Here is a 19,276-nt window from a genome sequence, read left to right as displayed (position 1 = left end):
AGAGTTTCCTCCAAAAGATGTGTTTTTCTTCCACGAATATAAACATTTTACTTAAACTCGCCATGAATTATTAAAAGGCATGAGCTTTGTGAGAAAAGAAAAAGTTGAGTTCTTAGACATGTTTAGGTTGTTTTGTGAATAAGGGCATCTCCAACTCTACTCCATTTTTTATTCTAAAAATTATTTTAGAGTAAAATCTTCTTCAACTCCATTCTATTTTTAACTCCAAAATGGAGTAATGCCTAGGGTTACTCTATTTATAGAGTAATCTTACTCATTACTCCATTTTAGTGTTGAACTTTTTTATTTGTGAATTGATCCTTTAAATCTTTAATGTTTTTATTTCTTACTTAAATAATATTTTAAAATGATACAATAACATAAATAAACAAGATATTCCATTATTTAATAATTCAACATAAAAATATATACTATAATCAAAAATAATAATATAAAATAAAGATAACATAAAAGGATCTATAGTTGTGTTTCGCTATTATGAAAGGACCTGTTCAGTTTTGGAAAAAAAATGTGTTACATGACATCATGACTACATGTACAATTTTACATAATATGATAATTAAAGATGAGCGTGAATTTGATGCACCAACTGAACTTGGAAGAGAAGCTACACCTCCATATATCAAAATTACATAAGATGAAAATGTCTGATTTCAAAATTTTCTTGTTCGATTTAGGAATATCAAAGATAAAAATACTTATGTTTTATTACGAAATGTATAGTTGATCATTGTGAGAAAAATATTCTAATGCCACTATTAAACCAATTTATAAATTGTCTTTTATTTTATTTTTATTATTTCTTGTACTTTTTAATAATAAATATTTAATTTAAATAATATTTTTAAAGAAATTTTGTAAAAATAAATAGTTGGGGTTAATTAGTATTTTTTTATAAATATAAAGTATTATTAACAATTATTAATAAAATATATTATTTTGGAGTAGAAAATGGAGTAATACATTGGAGTAAAACCTTACTCTATTTTGGTGTTGCAATATTTTGGAGTAAAATATAGAGTAATACATTGGAGATGCTCTAATAATGATAGCAATATATGTTTGATCCGAGTGGGATAGGTTTAATAAAAAAAATTTAAAGATAACCACCAGAACCTCACAAAGCTACCGGATAGATAAGTGATCATGCAAGTTTTGAAAACATAATATGAACTAGATTTCCACCCGCACAACCGTGCGGGTATATATTTTCATATTTATATATATAGATATTTGTTTTACATAATTATTATATATTTTTAATGTTACCCACATATTTAAATGTTTGTATAATTATGCCAAATATAATAATTTTATAGTTTTCATGCTGTAAATTAAAATCATCACATATATATGTTGCTTATTATATATTTGTCTTATTGAATTTGCGTTTGATTACTAAACTAAATTTTTTAATGCATGAAACAACATATATGAAAACAATTTTGTATTTATATTATAATCATGATCCGTAATTCAAATCGCAATATTTTTAAGTAATGTTTATTAATTTTATATAATAAATTACTGTATATTAAAAAGTTTAAGTTAAGTTAAATTGTATACATGTATTATATTGTTTACTAATATTAACCCGTTCTACCAACATATTATATTTTTAGCATAAATATTTTATATTAATAAAAATAAAATATGTTAACTTACCAATTTAAAATAATTTTATCATATTTTGTTCAATATAACATTTTTATTTTAAAATGACAGATATTATTATAAAATTGATAAAATAGGATATAATCTTATTCTTTTAGTAACATTTCATTACTAATTGCAAAATTAGTTGAAAATATTTATATTCAATTTATGACAATTAAGATCTTATTATAATCTTTTTCAAGAGATTTCTTAGTTAAAAATATTATGTATATTAGCATTAGTGATATACATTTAATATAAAATTTAAATGATGGTCCAAATAAAAATATCATTCATAAAAAAATTATGATTTTTTTTTATTAGAAAACAAATTTGAAAAAAATAAAATTAAAATAAATATTTATTTCTAACAAAATCTTTAAAAATTATTAGTAAATGTATTTGTGAAATTAATTAATTTCATTTTATTTAAATTTTCGTTTATAAACCAAAACTATATTCAATTTTAATTTCTAATTATATTTTATGATAATTTAAATTAAAACTAACTAATTTTTGAAAGTAAATTTAAAAAGATTCCAAGAAGATTTTAAAAAGATTTTGTTAGAATATTTTAAATATATTCATTTGTATTTCAAATAAAAAGATAAAGATATTAAAAGATATAATAATAAACTTATGTTAAATATGATATTTTCTAGGAATGGCCAAAACTAAAAAAATCACACATGAAAAGAAGTCATGACTTCTGTTTTAATATATAAGATATAGAGTTAATAAGATTGCTATGGTTAGTTATAGTGATTGCTTTAAAATAGGAAATTTTTTTGGAATGTTATTGATTTTAATTATGTACGTACGGAATTCTTAGTTTAGATTTTTCTAATCAAGATTTTTTTACCAATCAAGATTTTTCTAAAATAGACAAATTCAGGAAAATCAGATTTTTAAGAAAACTACCTTTTCTCTACAAAAACTAAAATCTATGTTTTCTTGGTTTTTCTTTGCAAACTGTAGTTAGTTTTTTTTTCTATGTTAAAATCGTTATACATTCATACATTAATAACTACAGAAATCACCAATTAAAAATACAGAGAAACTATTTTGAAAAAAAATATATCTATTTCTAACAAAAAAAAATTATGGTTTTCATGGGTTTTCTTCAAAACTTGTCCTATCGATTTTCAGTTTTTTTTTACTAAAAATATTACTATATTATGAATGAGTATAAGAAAAATAAATAAAAATCATAAATAAATAAAAAATATATATATAGATATAATTTATGTTTAAACATAGAATTATATTATTTTGTCTTTGCTGTTTTTCAATTTTTAAATAAGCTTGTGTGTTTTGGTAATGATATTTTATAGTTTATTATTTCCAGAATAAATATTTTACTTTAAAAATATTTTTGTTTTATTATTTTGAAAGCAAAAAACAAAAATAAAAAACCAAAATCTAAAATCACCGAAAAACTAAAATTGCTGTAAAATCAAAATCCAAAAACCAAAAAGTAAAAACCAAAACCCAAAATCTAAAATCTAGAAACCAAACAAGCAGTCATCAACTTAATTTATTTTCTCCTTGATTACAGCTAGTGTGATGACGTGTTGTAGTTTCTCTTTGTCCGTTAGTGTCATTTAACATTTAGCGACTGATGGCAAAATTGAAATGTACAAAACATGAACAATCTCTAACATGTAAAAGACAACCCTAAGGAGTGAAGAGAGCAGTGGTTCGATGGAGAAGGTGAAGAGGAAGTGGTGGGGAAGGAGAAATATCACCAGGTATTGATTGATCTTTGATTATTGATATAGGTCAAGACTATTCTTACTGGCAAACATTGGTCGTTTGCTGTTAAGGATTTGGCTGGTTTTTTTTTGCTTTTCTAGTAATGAAAGTAGTTAATGGAATTTGCTATTATTCAATGTGAAGGATTCTATGATCATTCAGATTATAACTTAAGTTTGTAAATTACTTCTTTTGTAGTTTTAATATGATATTCAAAGCTAAGTTTGTGTTTTTTATTTGCTTAAGCAACGGGTAAAAGAACTTCTTGCACACTTAGACGTGTAAGCAAAAGATGAACATAATTCATTTAAAAGATGGAACTAGAGCTAAAGTGTTCTTGTATTGTGTAGTATATATTAAGTTTGAATACTTTTAAAAAAAAAATCACCAATTTTGGAGAATATATAAGGTTTCTCCTCGATAGAAAGTAATAATGCAAAATGTATATAGAATACTAGAATAAAACAATGAGAATTCATGAGAATTCATTTGTGTAACTTCAGCAAAGTAATGTCAATTCGGTTTTGGCATTTTAGTTGAATGATTGATTCAGGATTTGACGAATCATAACAAAAAAAACATAACTATTACGTAACATGTTTATTCTATAAAGAATAGGGCGCTTAAGATGATACATAAGTATATATTTCAGAAAGAAAGTAAGTTTGCAGAAGATTAAGACGAATCCAAACACTTTGGTCTGATGATTAGGAATAAAAGTCAAATCTCACAACACTTCCAAAAAGGAAGGAAGAGATTGAAATGGTGGTGGTGGGGACAACTTGGCGTACTGTGTAAAACCAAGATTCCCCCATACCCATTTTTTTATTGGATATCCAAATCGAATATTCTTTCACATAAAAATTGACAAGAAATTATTATAATTTTTTTTGACAAAAATATGACACTTCAAAAGGATTTTCAATAATTATACCCTGCCTTCTTTACACCGTCTGATTCTGAGCCACATGATATAACTCGTTTATGAACCTTTTTTGTTAATATTTGCGTCACAGAACATCAATGTCTTTATGCTCCACATCCAAGTGGTGGGATGGTACGATTCATACGTCAATTGAACATTTTTGTGGTTAAATAAAAGTTTACTTCAAAAAGGAAATGTCATTTATTTCATATCGATAAGGAATAAAGAACATTTTTCTTTTATTTTGAAATTATTTCACTATAAAAAAGAATAAAATAAGTTAGTACAGTCGATATAATCTTACATATATATAATAAACAACTTTCTTGACAAATTTCGCTACACTCCTTTAGCCTAATATTACTAGTGTTTTTTTGGTGTAAAATATTACTAGTTATCAGATCCATAAAGCTTTTACAAAATAAACATAAGTACGAAACAAATAAATAAATTGTAAAAAAGACACTAATATTTTTTTTAAAGATAACTAAATTGTTTTTATATCAAATTAAATTGTTTTTATAATTAAACTTGTTATAAGAAAACAAAACAATAAATAGTTTTTTTTTGTTCTATTTGAAGGCGGTATATATATATATATCTGAAGAGAATATTAAATCAACTATCGTTGCCCTAAACACAGAAAGAAAGAAAGAAAAAGAAAAAAAGACTCATCTCCCTCTTCTCCGTTTCTCTCTGCGGTGAGTTCTCCTTCCTTTCTTTCTCTCTCTCTAAATCACAACATTACTCACAATCGTTTTGTCTCTCTCTCTCTCTCAGCATCTTCAGTTTTACATTGATTAATCTTCTGAAATTCGATCTTTTTTGGTTTCCATCGAATTATCATTGTCCTGCTTCTTCTGTAGAATGGGGGTTGGGTGGTGGTCGCAATCACCACGTCGTGCTCCATGTGATTAATTCGGGATTTCTCGTGGTTGGTTGGTGGGTCCTTTTTTGCAAAAAAATTCGGGGGAAACAAGCAATTTGACTCCATTGTTAATTATTGGGGATCATTATGATCTATCTTTGAATTTTATAGTTTTTTTTTCTTATATTTTCTGGAGGCAAGATAAGATATATTTTCATCTAAAAATCATAGCTTTGTTATCATTGTTGGCGGTGGGATCCTCATGATTTTAGAGACCATAAAAGTTTTTTTTTTCTTTTCTTTTCCTTTTGTGTCAACATCATAGTAAATCTTTTATTTTAGTAGTTAGCTTCGAGCTGGTTTAATTCAAATAATACATGTGATTGACTTGAAACGATTTATTGCAGAGTAGCCGCGTGTTAAAAGAGAGATTTGACTCTGACCAAATCAATTACTACATTGTGGTCGGGCTGTCATTACTTGACAGCCCGAGTTCGTTTGAAGAATCAAAAGGAACCTTTGCTTCCAGGTAATTTACAGCATGTCCCAACAATCTTGTAGTCTTTACACGCGTTTTCAACATGTGTTTTGTGTGTGTGTGTGTGTATACTTATATTTTACAATAGTATCTCTCTTCTTATATAACAGGAGTCCTTTCGATTGCATTGAGACTTTTATGCTAGTTTTGGATTTAGATTGTGGCCATCATGAGTTATTTGTCTGGGAGTATCCAACGCCCACTTGTTGCTGCTGCTGCTGTTATCGCCGCTTCCGTCTCTGCTGATGTCTCTGACAAGTTCTCCTCTCTTAGATCACTAGTTCGAGGTTCTGAACCAGAGCCAATTGCTGCTTCAGTGTCTAGTTCTGTTCAGGATGAAAAGTCATTATGGGTTTCTCATATCTCAGCCTCCAAGCTCGCTGATTTATCTTTCATGTCCAGGATTCGTCTCCCTGTACCAAATGTTGATCTCCTAGCTCCTAACCCCAGCTGTACTCTCGCTCCTTCTCTTACTTTGTTGCCTGCTCTTCGTAGCGCTTATCAGTCTGCGGAGTTGGCTAAGGCATCAAAACCAGCAGCATTCACAACTGGGGCCTCTCTTGTTGTTCCAGATGTTTCTTACAAGTGGCATTTGCCTGAGACTGATGCTGTTGATCTGTCTGGTTCCTCGAGATGTGCGTTGGAGAAGAATAGGACCGTTGTGGTTTTGCTTGGGTGGCTTGGATCTAAGCAGAAGCATATGAAGAAATATGCGGAGTGGTATACTTCAAGGGGTTACCATGTGATCACGTTTACTCTCCCCATGAATGAGATTATGAGCTACCAAGTTGGAGGAAAAGCAGAGAAGAACATTGAGTCGCTGGTTAACCATTTGGCTGATTGGTTGGATGAAGAGGATCAGAAGAATCTCGTCTTTCATACCTTCAGCAACACCGGATGGTTAACATATGGAGCCATTTTGGAAAAGTTTCAGAAGCAAGATTCTTCATTGATGGGAAGGGTTAAAGGGTGCATAGTGGACTCAGCTCCTGTTGCTGCTGCTGATCCTACTGTAAGCGATGGTTCTTGAATTCATAGCTTGTGTTATATGGTCATATAGCCATAAAATGAGACTTAACTTGTGAGGCTTATGGTTCTGATTTGTTAAATGATGTTTTGTTTTGTTTGGGTGCTATTCCTGTCATAGATATCTGCACTGTTCAGTTGAGCTTTATGGATACTAATTTGGCTTGTAAACGCAGGTATGGGCATCAGGTTTCTCCGCCGCATTCTTGAAGAAAAACAGTGTAGCCACTAAAGGATCCGGAAGCTCGTCATTTGAGTCAAACATGGGAGCACGTATAAACTTCTCCGAGCCTAAACCCGCTGCAACAGAAACAGCTTTGCTTATGATTCTGGAGAAGTTCTTCGCCGTGATTCTTAATCTTCCCAAAGTAAACAGGTAAAAGCTCCCTCACACACAAAAAGGCGCCTTTCATCACACAAATGCAATGTTTCACAACCAAACTCGTGCTGTTACAGGAGACTAGCTGATGTTCTAGAGACTTTATCATCGTCACAACCAAGATGTCCACAGTTGTACATTTACAGCTCTGCGGATAGAGTTATACCCGCGGGGCAAGTTGAGTCATTCATTGTAGAGCAGAGGAAAGCAGGGCACGAGGTCCGTGCCTGCAACTTCATATCTTCACCTCATGTAGACCATTTCAGGAGTAACCCAGAGCTTTATACAGCTGAGCTCAACCATTTCATGGACAACTTTGTCCTTGCTTGTTGCAATCATTCTTCATAGCGACCGTCCACACAAGTGTTGTTGTTGTTGCTAACTTTGATTCTTTGGGACATTTTTATACTGAGAAAAGAAAAGAAAAAGACTACTTGATGATTCTTTTGGTTTGGATTTGTGTATAGATTGAATTACTACAGTTAACAGATTGTTTCTTCTCTTGTAAATGTTTGGACTTTGTACATTTAGGAGTATGGAGATTCAAGAGAGGGACCTCGTGTTGTTTTTATTGTTATTTGTACTTTTGACATGCCTGAGAATGTGTAACTGACCTAAGATTTGATCTGAAACCTAAGCAAAAAAAACTTGAGTTTGTATTCAGTCAAGAAAAATATCCGAACGGATTTTGTACTGCGCGATTATCTGGAACCTGACCCAAACTTAAAAGAGTAGTCGAAAACCCAAAAATCCTGTAAACCTAAGAAGATTTGAACAAACCCGATTAAAATTTTGATTTAGTAGTGAAAACCTCAATAAACACATTAAGGTCCTGTTCGTTTGCTCACCCAGGTGATCCATCTGGGTGAAGATGCAAATTGATGTTCGTTTAGTGCATTATAATGCTACATCCAGATGGATCACCCAGCTGAATTCATCTCAAATTCTCACCCAAATGAAGGTGAGTCTTGATGGTGCATCTGGATGCAGATGCATCTAGTTCAGTCCAAAATAATAAATGACAAAAATGATCTTTTAAAATCAAAATATTATTTTCAAACCGTAAATTCTATTTTTTTTGCATTTACATTTTTTCGCTATAACCAAAAAATGTATTTTCTCGCAAAACGGAAAAATACACTTTCCCGCCAAAACTGCAAGATGCATTTTTCTGCAAAAAAAACATAAAACATATATTTTCATTAAAACTCATTTTTCGGCTAAACCAGTAAAACCACACTTTTCGACCAAAACTCAAAAAACGCATATTCCCGCCAAAACTTCAAAAGCATTTTCCGGCCAAAACCGCAAAAAACATTTTCCCGCCAAAACCGGAAACAACGCATTTTCTCGCCAAAACAAAAAAAAAACGCATTTTCTCGCCAAAACCGAAAAAATGCATTTCCCGCCAAAACCGGAAAAACGCGTTTTCCCGCCAAAACAGAAAAATATATTTTCCCGCCAAAACCGAAAAACGCATTTTCCCGCCAAAACCGGAAAAACGCATTTTCCCGCCAAAACCGGAAAAACGCATTTTCCCGCCAAAACCGAAAAAATATATTTTCCCGCCAAAACCGGAAAACGCATTTTCCCGCCAAAACCGGAAAAATGTATTTTACCGCCAAAACCGGAAAATGAAATTTTACCGCCAAAACCGGAAAAACGCATTTCCCGCCAAAACCGGAAAAACGCATTTTCCCGCCAAAACCGGAAAAACGTATTTTCCCACCAAAACCGGAAAATTGTATTTTTCCCGCCAAAACCGGAAAAACGCATTTTCCCACCAAAACCGGAAAAGCGCATTTTCCCACCAAAACCGGAAAAATGTATTTTCCCGCCAAAACCAGAAAAATGTATTTTCTCGCCAAAACCGGAAAAATGTATTTTTCCGCCAAAACTGGAAAAAATGTATTTTTCCCGCCAAAACTTCAAAACACACTTTTTCCGTCTAACCCGCAAAAAACGTATTTTTCCGCCAAAACCATAAAAATGCACTTTATCGCGAAAAAACACATATTTCCTCAAAAACCGCAAAAATATTTTCGGCCAAAACCGTAAAAATGCTATTTTTCCGCCGAAACGTAAAAAGTTATATTTTAGTCATTTTATTAACAAGTCCATCTAGATGGAGATGAAAGTTAAAAAATGACAAGCAAACGAACATAGTTGCATTCAGATGATTCATTTGGATGCATGGACGAAATGAAGAAACGAACAACACCCAGATGGAGCATCTGGATAAGACATCTAGATGAACCATCTGGATGCATCTTCCAGATGTACAAACGAACAGGGCCTAAATACTTAATTTATGTTGGTTGTAACTTGAATGCACTTTTTATGAATGAAATCATGTGGAATTAGTCACTATGAGGATTCGAAAAAAAAAAACAATTAACTGGAAAAAACAAAAATTTGATTCCACAAATTTATGTGGGATAAACAGAAAAATTATGAATCACGTTAAAAATCATTCATGATATTAAAAAGAATGACATGAATGAAAAATAAATACGTATATCATTCTTTTAATTCTTCAAATTATCTTATTGCATTCAATTTTCTTCGTTAATTCTAATTCCATACATTTTTAAAATGAGTTACTAGTTATTGTCGTTTATTTTTATTTGAAGGTAAGAATATTTGAACACTTATTAATAGTCTTGAAGGGTATATAACCATACGGAATCTACTCAGATATTCTTTTTTCTCTTATTTTCATTTTTATTTTTATTTTGCGGAATCTACTCAGATATTTTTATCGGCACGACTCTAAATTGGATATATCCTTATTTCAGAAACTGGTATTGTTTTACACTCTTGTTATTACTGGGGCATTTCTCTGAACGACTGAATCTAAATGCAATAGAATACGTGATAATCAAAAGAAGTATTTTTTTCACAGACATTAATACAAATATTTTTAAAAACCATTACACAAACTAGATTCGTTTTCCGCGCTACGCGCGGATTACATGATTCAAATTTGTTAATTTACAAAAAATTTCACTACATTTACAATATTACTAATTGTTTATAAAACATTTTAAAACACAATAATTTTATAGTTCATTTACAATAATTTATTTTATTTGTTTTAAATTTTGAGTGAAAGCATATTTTAAATCATGTGATATACAATATTCTAAATTGAAAAATTTTACTGCTGAAGGATCAATTTTTTTAAAAAAGTATTATATTATATTAAATTAAATCACAGATTAATACAAAACTATACATGTCTTTAGTTGTAATTACAAAAGAGAAATATCCTAGGATAGACCTAAAAAAGTTTTTATAACAAATATAGACCTCAAATATCAAAATGACCAAAAAAGTTTTATTAGGGGTGTATTTTTGGGTTTAGGATTTATAATTTAGGGCTTAGGGTTTATGATTTAAGGTTTAGAGTTAAGGGGTAGGGTTTTGGGAGTATGATTTCAAATTTTAAAAACTAAAAAATATTAAAATTTTCAAAATAAAAAAGGTCTATTTGAGAGAATTGCCCATAACAAAATTAGTTAGATATTTTAAAATTTTGTTTTAGTTAAAATGAAATATAAATTTAATTTTAAAATAAATACGACATTAACTAAATATTTAAAAGTTTTGTTTAAAATAAAAATGAAATATAAATTTATTTTAAATAAATTTGAAATTACTTAATTATCCAAATATTTATTTTAATGATAAAATGAAATATATATGTTTTAATGAAAAAATGAAAAAAAAGATATGAAAATATTTTATTCAGATAGAATTTCAGAGTAAATATAGTAAAGCATGTGTATAGTAAATCATTATTAAGCACAGTTGCTTCCTGCCTTGTGCACCCAACTTTGACCTGGTACAAACACAGATCATGACAAGTTAGTTAATTAACTATAAATATCCAAACTTTGTATTACATGCTTCTGCTTCTAGAATTATCAATCTAGGAAAATAAAAGATTCCTGAAGTCAAGATCACATCCAACATGAGTTTGTAATAAAGATAGCAATATCGTTGCGTTAACATCCCATGAAAAATCAGCAATTGGAGCTACGTTTTCAGTGTATTATATAACCAATCCCATATGTGTATAATATACTAATGATCAAGCATGCATTCTCCAAATTTTTTGAAAAGGAAGTGGCATAAAATAATTTGAAAAGGAAGATATGTATACTTTGTTATATGAAATCACCAGTTACACTTACTTATTTGGTTTTTCAAAAAGTAGTCAGAGTTTTCCATCTTTATCATGCACTATTATTGGCATATTTTGCCTCGTGCTATTGAACTCAAGAATGTTCAAGACTTTGTACAACCTGCAACAAAAAGCCATTTCAGGACTCGAGTTAAAGATTAGATTAAATTTTGATGGCATACATCAAAAAAGAAATGGATAATTTTGTCAATTTGGTTGATGTGTTGAACTCTAGATCTGGCCTCGTTGACATAGCTGGTTCTGCCAATTCGAGATGTAATATTCCGCACAAAATAACATTGAAAACTTGACCCTTCTGTTTGAAGAAATATATAGGAAATTCACCTTTGATTGATCAAAGTTCTGAGCTGGGAAGCCTTGAAACTGGGAAAGGGAAGCTTCACATCAAACAAAGGATTTCCCTCGATCAGCTTCTGCAACACAGTATACATTATATTTCTGGCTGATTTTGTATCAACATATTTTAACAATTTCTCGTTTTCCTTGTGGAGATATCAAACACACACACACTCTTAAACACCAAAGTGTATGCTTTCCAGAAAATTCAGTTATATAAAGTGAACAGAAAATTTACCTAAAATTCTCTAGAGTCAGAAGCTGAGTGATCTCTTTGTAAAGTTAGTTGAAAGCCGCAAAAACTTTCAGGTCTGTGGCTAATATTTGAGCAGATTTGCTTTGTCATTTCTGCAAAAAATCATACAAACACTATTAATCAAGAAAGAGCATAGACAAACCATACATTCGAGCAATAATTTTTTTAAAAAAACAAATCATTACCAATCTGGAGCTTCAATATACTTATGCTTCCTAATCTCAAAGGAATTTTTCATAACAGTATCAATTATCATGACTAAATTTAAAAGCTTAATTTCGTCGATGTATAATATCGAATCAAATCAGATCAGATTTAGAACATTAAACTTAACATAAGCTTACCAAGAGTTTATGAAGAGATTCAATACGAAAGTTCTCGAACGAAAAAACATCTTTCATCTTCTGCTACGTCGTCTCTTCGGCAGTGGCGATTCAGTTGCAGGGATCTAAATGGCCGATCTAGACAGAAATTTGCGTACTCTGATCATAATACAAACTCTAACTCTTCTTCAACACGCCTCGACTGGATTTCGTGCAGTTGAGTTGGAGTTTGTCCAGCCATAGCTGCGGTAGGTATTTTCATATAACTTTGGAGAATACTTGAGCTTCGTAAGTGGCTAAAGGGTTATATAGATGGAGATGGGGAAGTTGAAGAGAGTCGTTAGGTTGGGGTTTTTGATCTGATTAAGGTGTTAATGGCTCTGAACAGTGGAGAAAGTGTATCTATCTAGCCGGAATTTTGAAAGATGGTGGTATGAATTATTTAATGGTGTAGTGTAATTTGCCTTAACTATTTTAAGCTTATAAGAATTGTGGAGGTTAGGGTTAACGAAGAGGGAGGAATATGATATGCTATTGGCTGGAATGATACATTGAATTAGTGTGAAGGTTTTGTGAGGCCCAGCAATTTGTCATTAAGAAATTCATAATGACATGACTAAATGATTGGTTCTAAATATTTTATCATATGTGGCATGCCTAAGAATGCTTGAAATTAGTTGCTTTTATATAGTGGGATTCATGATATGTCAAAACAAGAAAAAGTAGATTCATGAATTTAAATAGAGATATATCTGAAAACAACTTGCGTATATTTTTTTTTAACACTTATTTATTATGATCTTACAATTATGATATGAGAAAGATTACATAGACGATTCGACAACCGACAATACTACATGTCTTATGAAGACCTACGCCTAACTGCATCACTTGATGCCGTCCTATGAAGATCCACGTCTGACCAGATTTACTTGCACCATATTAAAGATCTCTTGTAAATCTTTCTTTCGTAGTCTGCATAACTGTTTAATAAATCGTTTTCTTATATTTGAAACCTGGATTTCATGTAATCTGCAAATAAATTGCATAGTCTGAGATTTGAACCCAGACATGAGTATAAAAACCTTTAAACCTTAACCATTAGACTACGGTGCTTCCACCAACTTGCGTATATTTACATTAATGCAAAATTTTACCTCACAAATGGAATAATATAAGCACCAAATCGAAAACTTATTACACATATTTTTAAACACTATTACACAGATGACAAATTCATCATACATAAAAACAAGAAAAAATAGAATTCATGTATTTAAGTAGATGTATATCTGAAACAGCTTGCACATATTTATGCTAATGCAAATTTTTATTTCACAAACAGAATAATATAATCAACAAACCGGATGCAAATAAAATTAAACGATAATATTATCATATAAGCCGCTCCATAATTATACACCTAATACGTAATGTTGTTCACTGTATAAATGTTAACTATTACATAAGATTTGTTTCGTTATTTTCTGTCAATAGCTTATTCTACAGAAAGTTCCAAAATCTATATATAAACAATTAGCAACATAAGTTAACAGCATCTACGATTAACAAACAATTAAGTAACCTCCAATTTTATAATCATCTCTTCAAACCACAAAATGGAAAGCAAAAGAATGACCATAATGTTCATTACCATGATGATAGTCATTGGGAACTTTGTTGTTCAGACAGAAGCTCAAGCTCAAACTAATCCTTTTAGAAGTTGTTTTCCAGGTTGTATAGTGAGTTGTGCCATCGAGAAGAAGTTTCCCACTGGTTTGATGTGCCCATTCACTTGTCTCATGACTTGTCTTCTTCCTCCAACATCAAATATTCCTACTCCTCCTTCACAAATGATTTTGGCAAACAAAAAAATTGACCATAACGATTATTTCTGTAAACTTGGTTGTGCTAGTCATCATTGTCTTGTTCTTTCTTCTCTTCAGAATCCCAGTAAGTCTTTTTTTATTTATTCTAAGAAAGCTATTTTATTTCATTACTACAAAAACATTTTATTTCTTGATTATCTGAATATATCTTATTAATTGATAACCACATATATATATAGTATCTTTCTTTTTGTCATACATAAGATCTATTATTATGGATCTTAGTTAACAATTACTTAGTTGATGGTTTTTTGTTGTTGTTTGTGGAATAAGCAGATGTAGACAAAGTTGTGGACTGTGTGGATTCATGCTCAGACAAGTGCTCCAACAAGAGCTAAAAGCAAATTTATTAAATGTTCTGTTTATGATAAAATAGATGTTTGAGTATCAAATATATGAACTAGTGTAGTTTGTATCACTACAATATTTAATCAAAATAAATACTTATTTTCAGTTTGGAATTATTTGTGTTACAAGCTAATCAACATATGAAACTATCAACCAAAGAAAAAAATGATAAAAGAAAGGATGTTTAAAATTACTGTTATAATCTAACAATACTAAAAGGGAGATATGCTGAAAGGAGAGCCTGTCCACGTCAGATTTAAAATTCATCCACTAAAAATCGTCCAAACTGCCATGTCATATTGATTTCTGTCGAAAATAAAAATTACTCTCTTTGCTGGGCTCATTATACATGTTAAAGGCCCAAGATCATCCTTTGACTTCGTCTTCTACTTTCCTCTTCGTCAAATCTACGTTACTGAGCTAAGTCTCATCTGCTGTCAATCAATGGTGTTCTTCAATACTTCTTAATGAGTTCGTTTCACCTTCTTCTCTTTCTCCTTCTTTATAAACCACTTTGTCTTAAATTTCTTCCATTCAATCCCGAAAACCTCATCTCAAGAAATTGACACTATAGCGATGAAACCAAAGGGCAAGTTCACTTGCTGGTACTTTTGTCTCCATGGATGAAGCTATTTGTTCTTTAGCAAATACTAAAGGCATGACCCACTATCTTGCCTTTGTTCGGTAATTCCTTATTCAATTAACCAAAATAGTGCCAGTTTCAATTAAACTGCCCTGTTGATCTTAGCAGCCGTTGTTTGCCATTGCTCTTGCGATGCTCCCACTGATTTCTTCTTTATCAATGCTGATTTAGTTTTCTCTTCTTCTTTTTTTTTCACACCAGGAGATGTGTAAGGGATTTATTTTGGGAACACTTTTCTTACAGCCTAGCTTCCTGGTTTCGGTTTAGGTAACGCAAGTCTTTGCTCGATTTGGTTTAATGATGTGGTGGTAAGGCTCCTATTTTGTTGCATATCTGTTCTTCTCCTGTTAGACTTGTGAAGAATAATAATTTTTGTGAGATTAATTGAGCTTAGAATCATAATTCTGTTTTCTCTGGCCGTAGTTTTCATTTGTATGTTCTACTTTCACTTTCCCATTAAATTTCTAATCTTTTTAAATAAACTTTTTGAATTTTTCAGGCAGGAATTTATATTCAGAAAAAAAAAACAATGAAGATCCTTTTTGAATCTCCAAATATATAACTTTCTCAGCAGATTCTTAAAATGCTCCTAAAGTCTTAGATCTATGCTGGCTACTCTGAACTCCAATGAATAAGACATGCTGGATAATCTAATGATAATAAAGAAGAGAATGGAAGAACTCTAGAGGAACAGAAAATTATCGATGCTTTTTTTGATGTATATTATTAGTACAGGCCATGAATCCTCTGGACTCACCATTATTTGGGCTTCCATTTCTCTGCAGGAACACCCTAAGATTCTCCAGAAGTTAGAGGTAACATGAGAATATATGTTTTTAAAATCCTTTTCCATTTCACTTTACAAGCTTTAATAGTGATTTCATTCTACACAGGGAGAACAAGATGCTATTGTTGAAAATTGAGCACCTGACCAGAATTTGACTCTTAAAAGAGACACGTAACGAATATGTTGTGTCTCATCAAATGTTCGTTACATATTCTCTCACTGAATACAAAATGAGGCTTTTTATGAAGGTTCTGATGAGACACTTCGGGTACATTCTATCTAAGGCCCTCCGGGAAGCAAAGAGGGATGGCCAAATGAACGGTCAGTCTATGCTCATCACCTACAGGGAACACAATAAACAATCTTTAAACCCTTTTTGTATATTCATTTCTATGTTTCTGTAATTAGGCATACATCATACCAAAAGGCTGGAAGGTGATGACTTGGTTCATGTAAGTTCACCTGGATCTTGAGATTGGCATGGATCCAAATAAATATGAACCTTCAAGATGGGAGGTATGTAGATATAATAGATTTGTGACGCATTCAACAATCTAACTGTCTTTGTAATTTGAAGTTGGTGTTGCAAAAGAGTAACTGAACATGACAAGTTCATTTTACAGGGATACAGACCTATACCAGTCACATTCCTTCATTTTCATTTAGGAAGCGGTCTTTGTCCCGAGAAAAATCTTGCCAAGCTCGAGATTCCAATTTTTCTTCATCTTTGACCATTGAAGATGGGTTTAGCTACGCTAGCTTTGAAGCTGTCACTACAAGAAAACACAAGTTTTACGAGGGCAGTTTTCCTCGTGATTTCGTCGTAAAAGCAGTGTTACGAGAAATTAGCGAGGAAACCCGTTTCGTCGTTATACGTTTGTCGTAACACATATATCCTCGCTAATTCGTCGTAACATAGCGAGGAAATAATTTCGTCGTAAAAGCGAAGAGGAATATTTCGTCGTAAAGACCACGTAAAGCTTCCACGTAAGGACGTCGCTAAATTTCCTCGTAAATACCACGAAAGACGTTCCTCGTAAAACCCACGTAAATAACTCGAAAGTAAATACTCGTAAAGTAAACGTAAATACCTTGATAGCTTTCCTCGTAAAGACCACGTGAACTTTCCACGTCATTTCCTTGTAAACAATTCCTCGTAAAAACCTCGTTAAGCTTCCACGTAAATAAGTCGCAAAATTAGCTACGAATTTACTTCGTTTCGTTATTTTACAGAAATATAAAAAATTATAATTAAAAAAATAATTTAAATTATTTAAATTATTAATAAAATTAAAATTCTAAAAAAATCAAAACCAAAATATTTTATATATAAATAAGTTTTGAATTCATAATACAAGAACCGAAATTAAAAAGAACTAAGGGTCGTGAATCGCCCGATAGAATTCATCACTCCTCGCCGTTACATCCGCCTCGGCATGTGTGTCGGATGTTGACTCGCCTGGAATAGGATTTCGTTGTCGCATGGTCATCGGGGGAGGAGGAACCGATGGTCCTCTAGAAGAAGAAGACCCAAAGACTCTCTGAGTGTACTGAGTCTCGGGGACAGTCTCTTGTCCCGAAGAACCGGGAGCTGATGAAGACGACGGGTCTAAACGATTACCCGGCTCACCGAACATCTCTATGTAATGGGCAGTAAGTCTACCTTTTCGAACCTGAGAAAAAAATTTAGTTTTTTAAATTTTCGTCAACAGTATATTTTCCAACATTATCCACCTAATCAACACTAAATAACATAAGATCCGTAAACTTATCTAAATTCCCTATACTAACCACCTAATCTACCTAAACTAACCAAATTAGAGAGGAATTAGAGAGGCTTACCATTGCAACGAAACAGGGAGGAAGTGGAGAGGAAGTAGAGAGGAAAGAAAGAGTGAGCGCTTGGGGTGTATATATAAGATTACATTCCGTCGCAAATTCCTCGTAATTTTACGACGAATTACAGAGGCCCGTGTTTTTTTTTACGACGAAACAGCGAGAGATTACAAAGGCCCGCGTTTTATTATACGAGGAAGTTACGAGGAATTACAAAGGCCCGTGTTTTTAGGTACGAGGACGTTACGACGATTTTGCTTACGTGGAATTACCGAGGAAAGCTTCCCTATAAATATACCTGTAACTCTCCTTCTCAACCCACACCCAAACTCCCAAATCACACCCTATCTCACATCATACTCTCAAATCCAATCCTATTCAAATTATAAAAATTTGAGAAAAAAGGAAGAGAAGATGATATTGGAATTTATGTTGGTGAGACTTAAGTAATATAATTGCTGGAAGTCTTGCCACATGTAAATCCAGTATATTTCTTCTTTTTCTTTTTTTTTCTAGTTTTTACAGTACGAGGTGTTTACGACGATTTTGGTTACGTGGTATTTACGACGAATTTGTCCTACGTGGTATTTACGACGAATCTCTCTTACGTGGAATAAACGAGGAATTTGTCCTACGTGGTATTTACGACGAATTTGTCCTACGTGGTATTTACGACGAATCTCTCCTACGTAGAATAAACGAGGAATTCGTCGTAAGTTCGACGTCAACATACGAGGAATTAACGAGTATTCCGTTTAAATTCCTAAAATCCGAAACCCCAAACCCAAACCCCATATTCCTTATCTTCTACTTCATATATTCCAAACCCTATCTTTATTTTCATTCCAAACCACAATTCCTTATCTTCTAATTCATATATTCCAAACCACAATTCCCACTTTTACTTATTCATAAAACAAACTCCCACATTTTCTTATTCACAAAACAAACTCCCACATTACCTTATTCATAAAAAAAACTCTCACATTACCTTATTCATAAAACAAACTACACAAAATCGAGTATATTTCTTCTTTTTCTTTTTTTTTTCTAGTTTTTACAGTACGAGGTGTTTACGACGATTTTGGTTACGTGGTTTTTACGACGATTCCGTCCTACGTGGAATTAAAGTGGGCCGCGTTCATCATTTATTTTACGTGGTATTTACGACGAATCTCTCCTACGTGGTATTTACGACGAATTTGTCCTACGTGGTATTTACGACGAATCTCTCCTACGTGGAATAAACGAGGAATTCGTCGTAAGTTCGACGTCAACATACGAGGAATTAACGAGTATTCCGTTTAAATCCCTAAAATCCGAAACCCCAAACCCCAAACCCCATATTCCTTATCTTCTACTTCATATATTCCAAACCCTATCTTTATTTTCATTCCAAACCACAATTCCTTATCTTCTAATTCATATATTCCAAACCACAATTCCCACTTTTACTTATTCATAAAACAAACTCCCACAT

At 31.9% G+C, this 19,276-nt stretch overlaps 2 protein-coding genes across 4 annotated transcripts; both read left to right on the top strand.

Moving 5' to 3' along the window:
- The first annotated feature begins 4,925 nt into the window (after positions 1–4,925).
- On the top strand, positions 4,926–7,800 carry LOC106428812 (transmembrane protein 53). Of its 2 annotated transcripts, none has more exons than XM_048779385.1 (5): positions 4,926–5,058; positions 5,633–5,754; positions 5,921–6,775; positions 6,966–7,165; positions 7,246–7,800. In XM_048779385.1, exons 3-5 carry the CDS (start codon positions 5,933–5,935, stop codon positions 7,514–7,516), a joined length of 1,314 nt encoding a protein of 437 aa, XP_048635342.1. In that variant the 5' UTR covers positions 4,926–5,058; positions 5,633–5,754; positions 5,921–5,932; the 3' UTR covers positions 7,517–7,800. The 2 variants fall into 2 exon arrangements, with proteins under 2 accessions (XP_048635342.1, XP_048635341.1); XM_048779384.1 differs by having other exon boundaries at positions 5,874–6,775.
- Positions 7,801–13,888: 6,088 nt separating this feature from the next.
- LOC106425126 (thionin-like protein 2) lies at positions 13,889–14,520 on the top strand. Of its 2 annotated transcripts, XM_048779383.1 has the most exons (3): positions 13,913–14,015; positions 14,082–14,246; positions 14,459–14,520. In XM_048779383.1, the coding sequence occupies exons 1-3, from the start codon at positions 13,913–13,915 to the stop codon at positions 14,518–14,520; spliced, it is 330 nt and encodes a 109-aa protein (XP_048635340.1). The 2 variants fall into 2 exon arrangements, with proteins under 2 accessions (XP_048635339.1, XP_048635340.1); XM_048779382.1 differs by having other exon boundaries at positions 13,889–14,246.
- The last annotated feature ends 4,756 nt before the right edge of the window (positions 14,521–19,276 follow it).

The sequence above is a fragment of the Brassica napus genome, chromosome A5 (genome assembly GCF_020379485.1).
Source record: "Brassica napus cultivar Da-Ae chromosome A5, Da-Ae, whole genome shotgun sequence".
In the NCBI taxonomy this organism is placed as follows: Eukaryota; Viridiplantae; Streptophyta; class Magnoliopsida; order Brassicales; family Brassicaceae; genus Brassica; species Brassica napus.
This window is presented reverse-complemented; position numbering and strand designations above follow the sequence as displayed.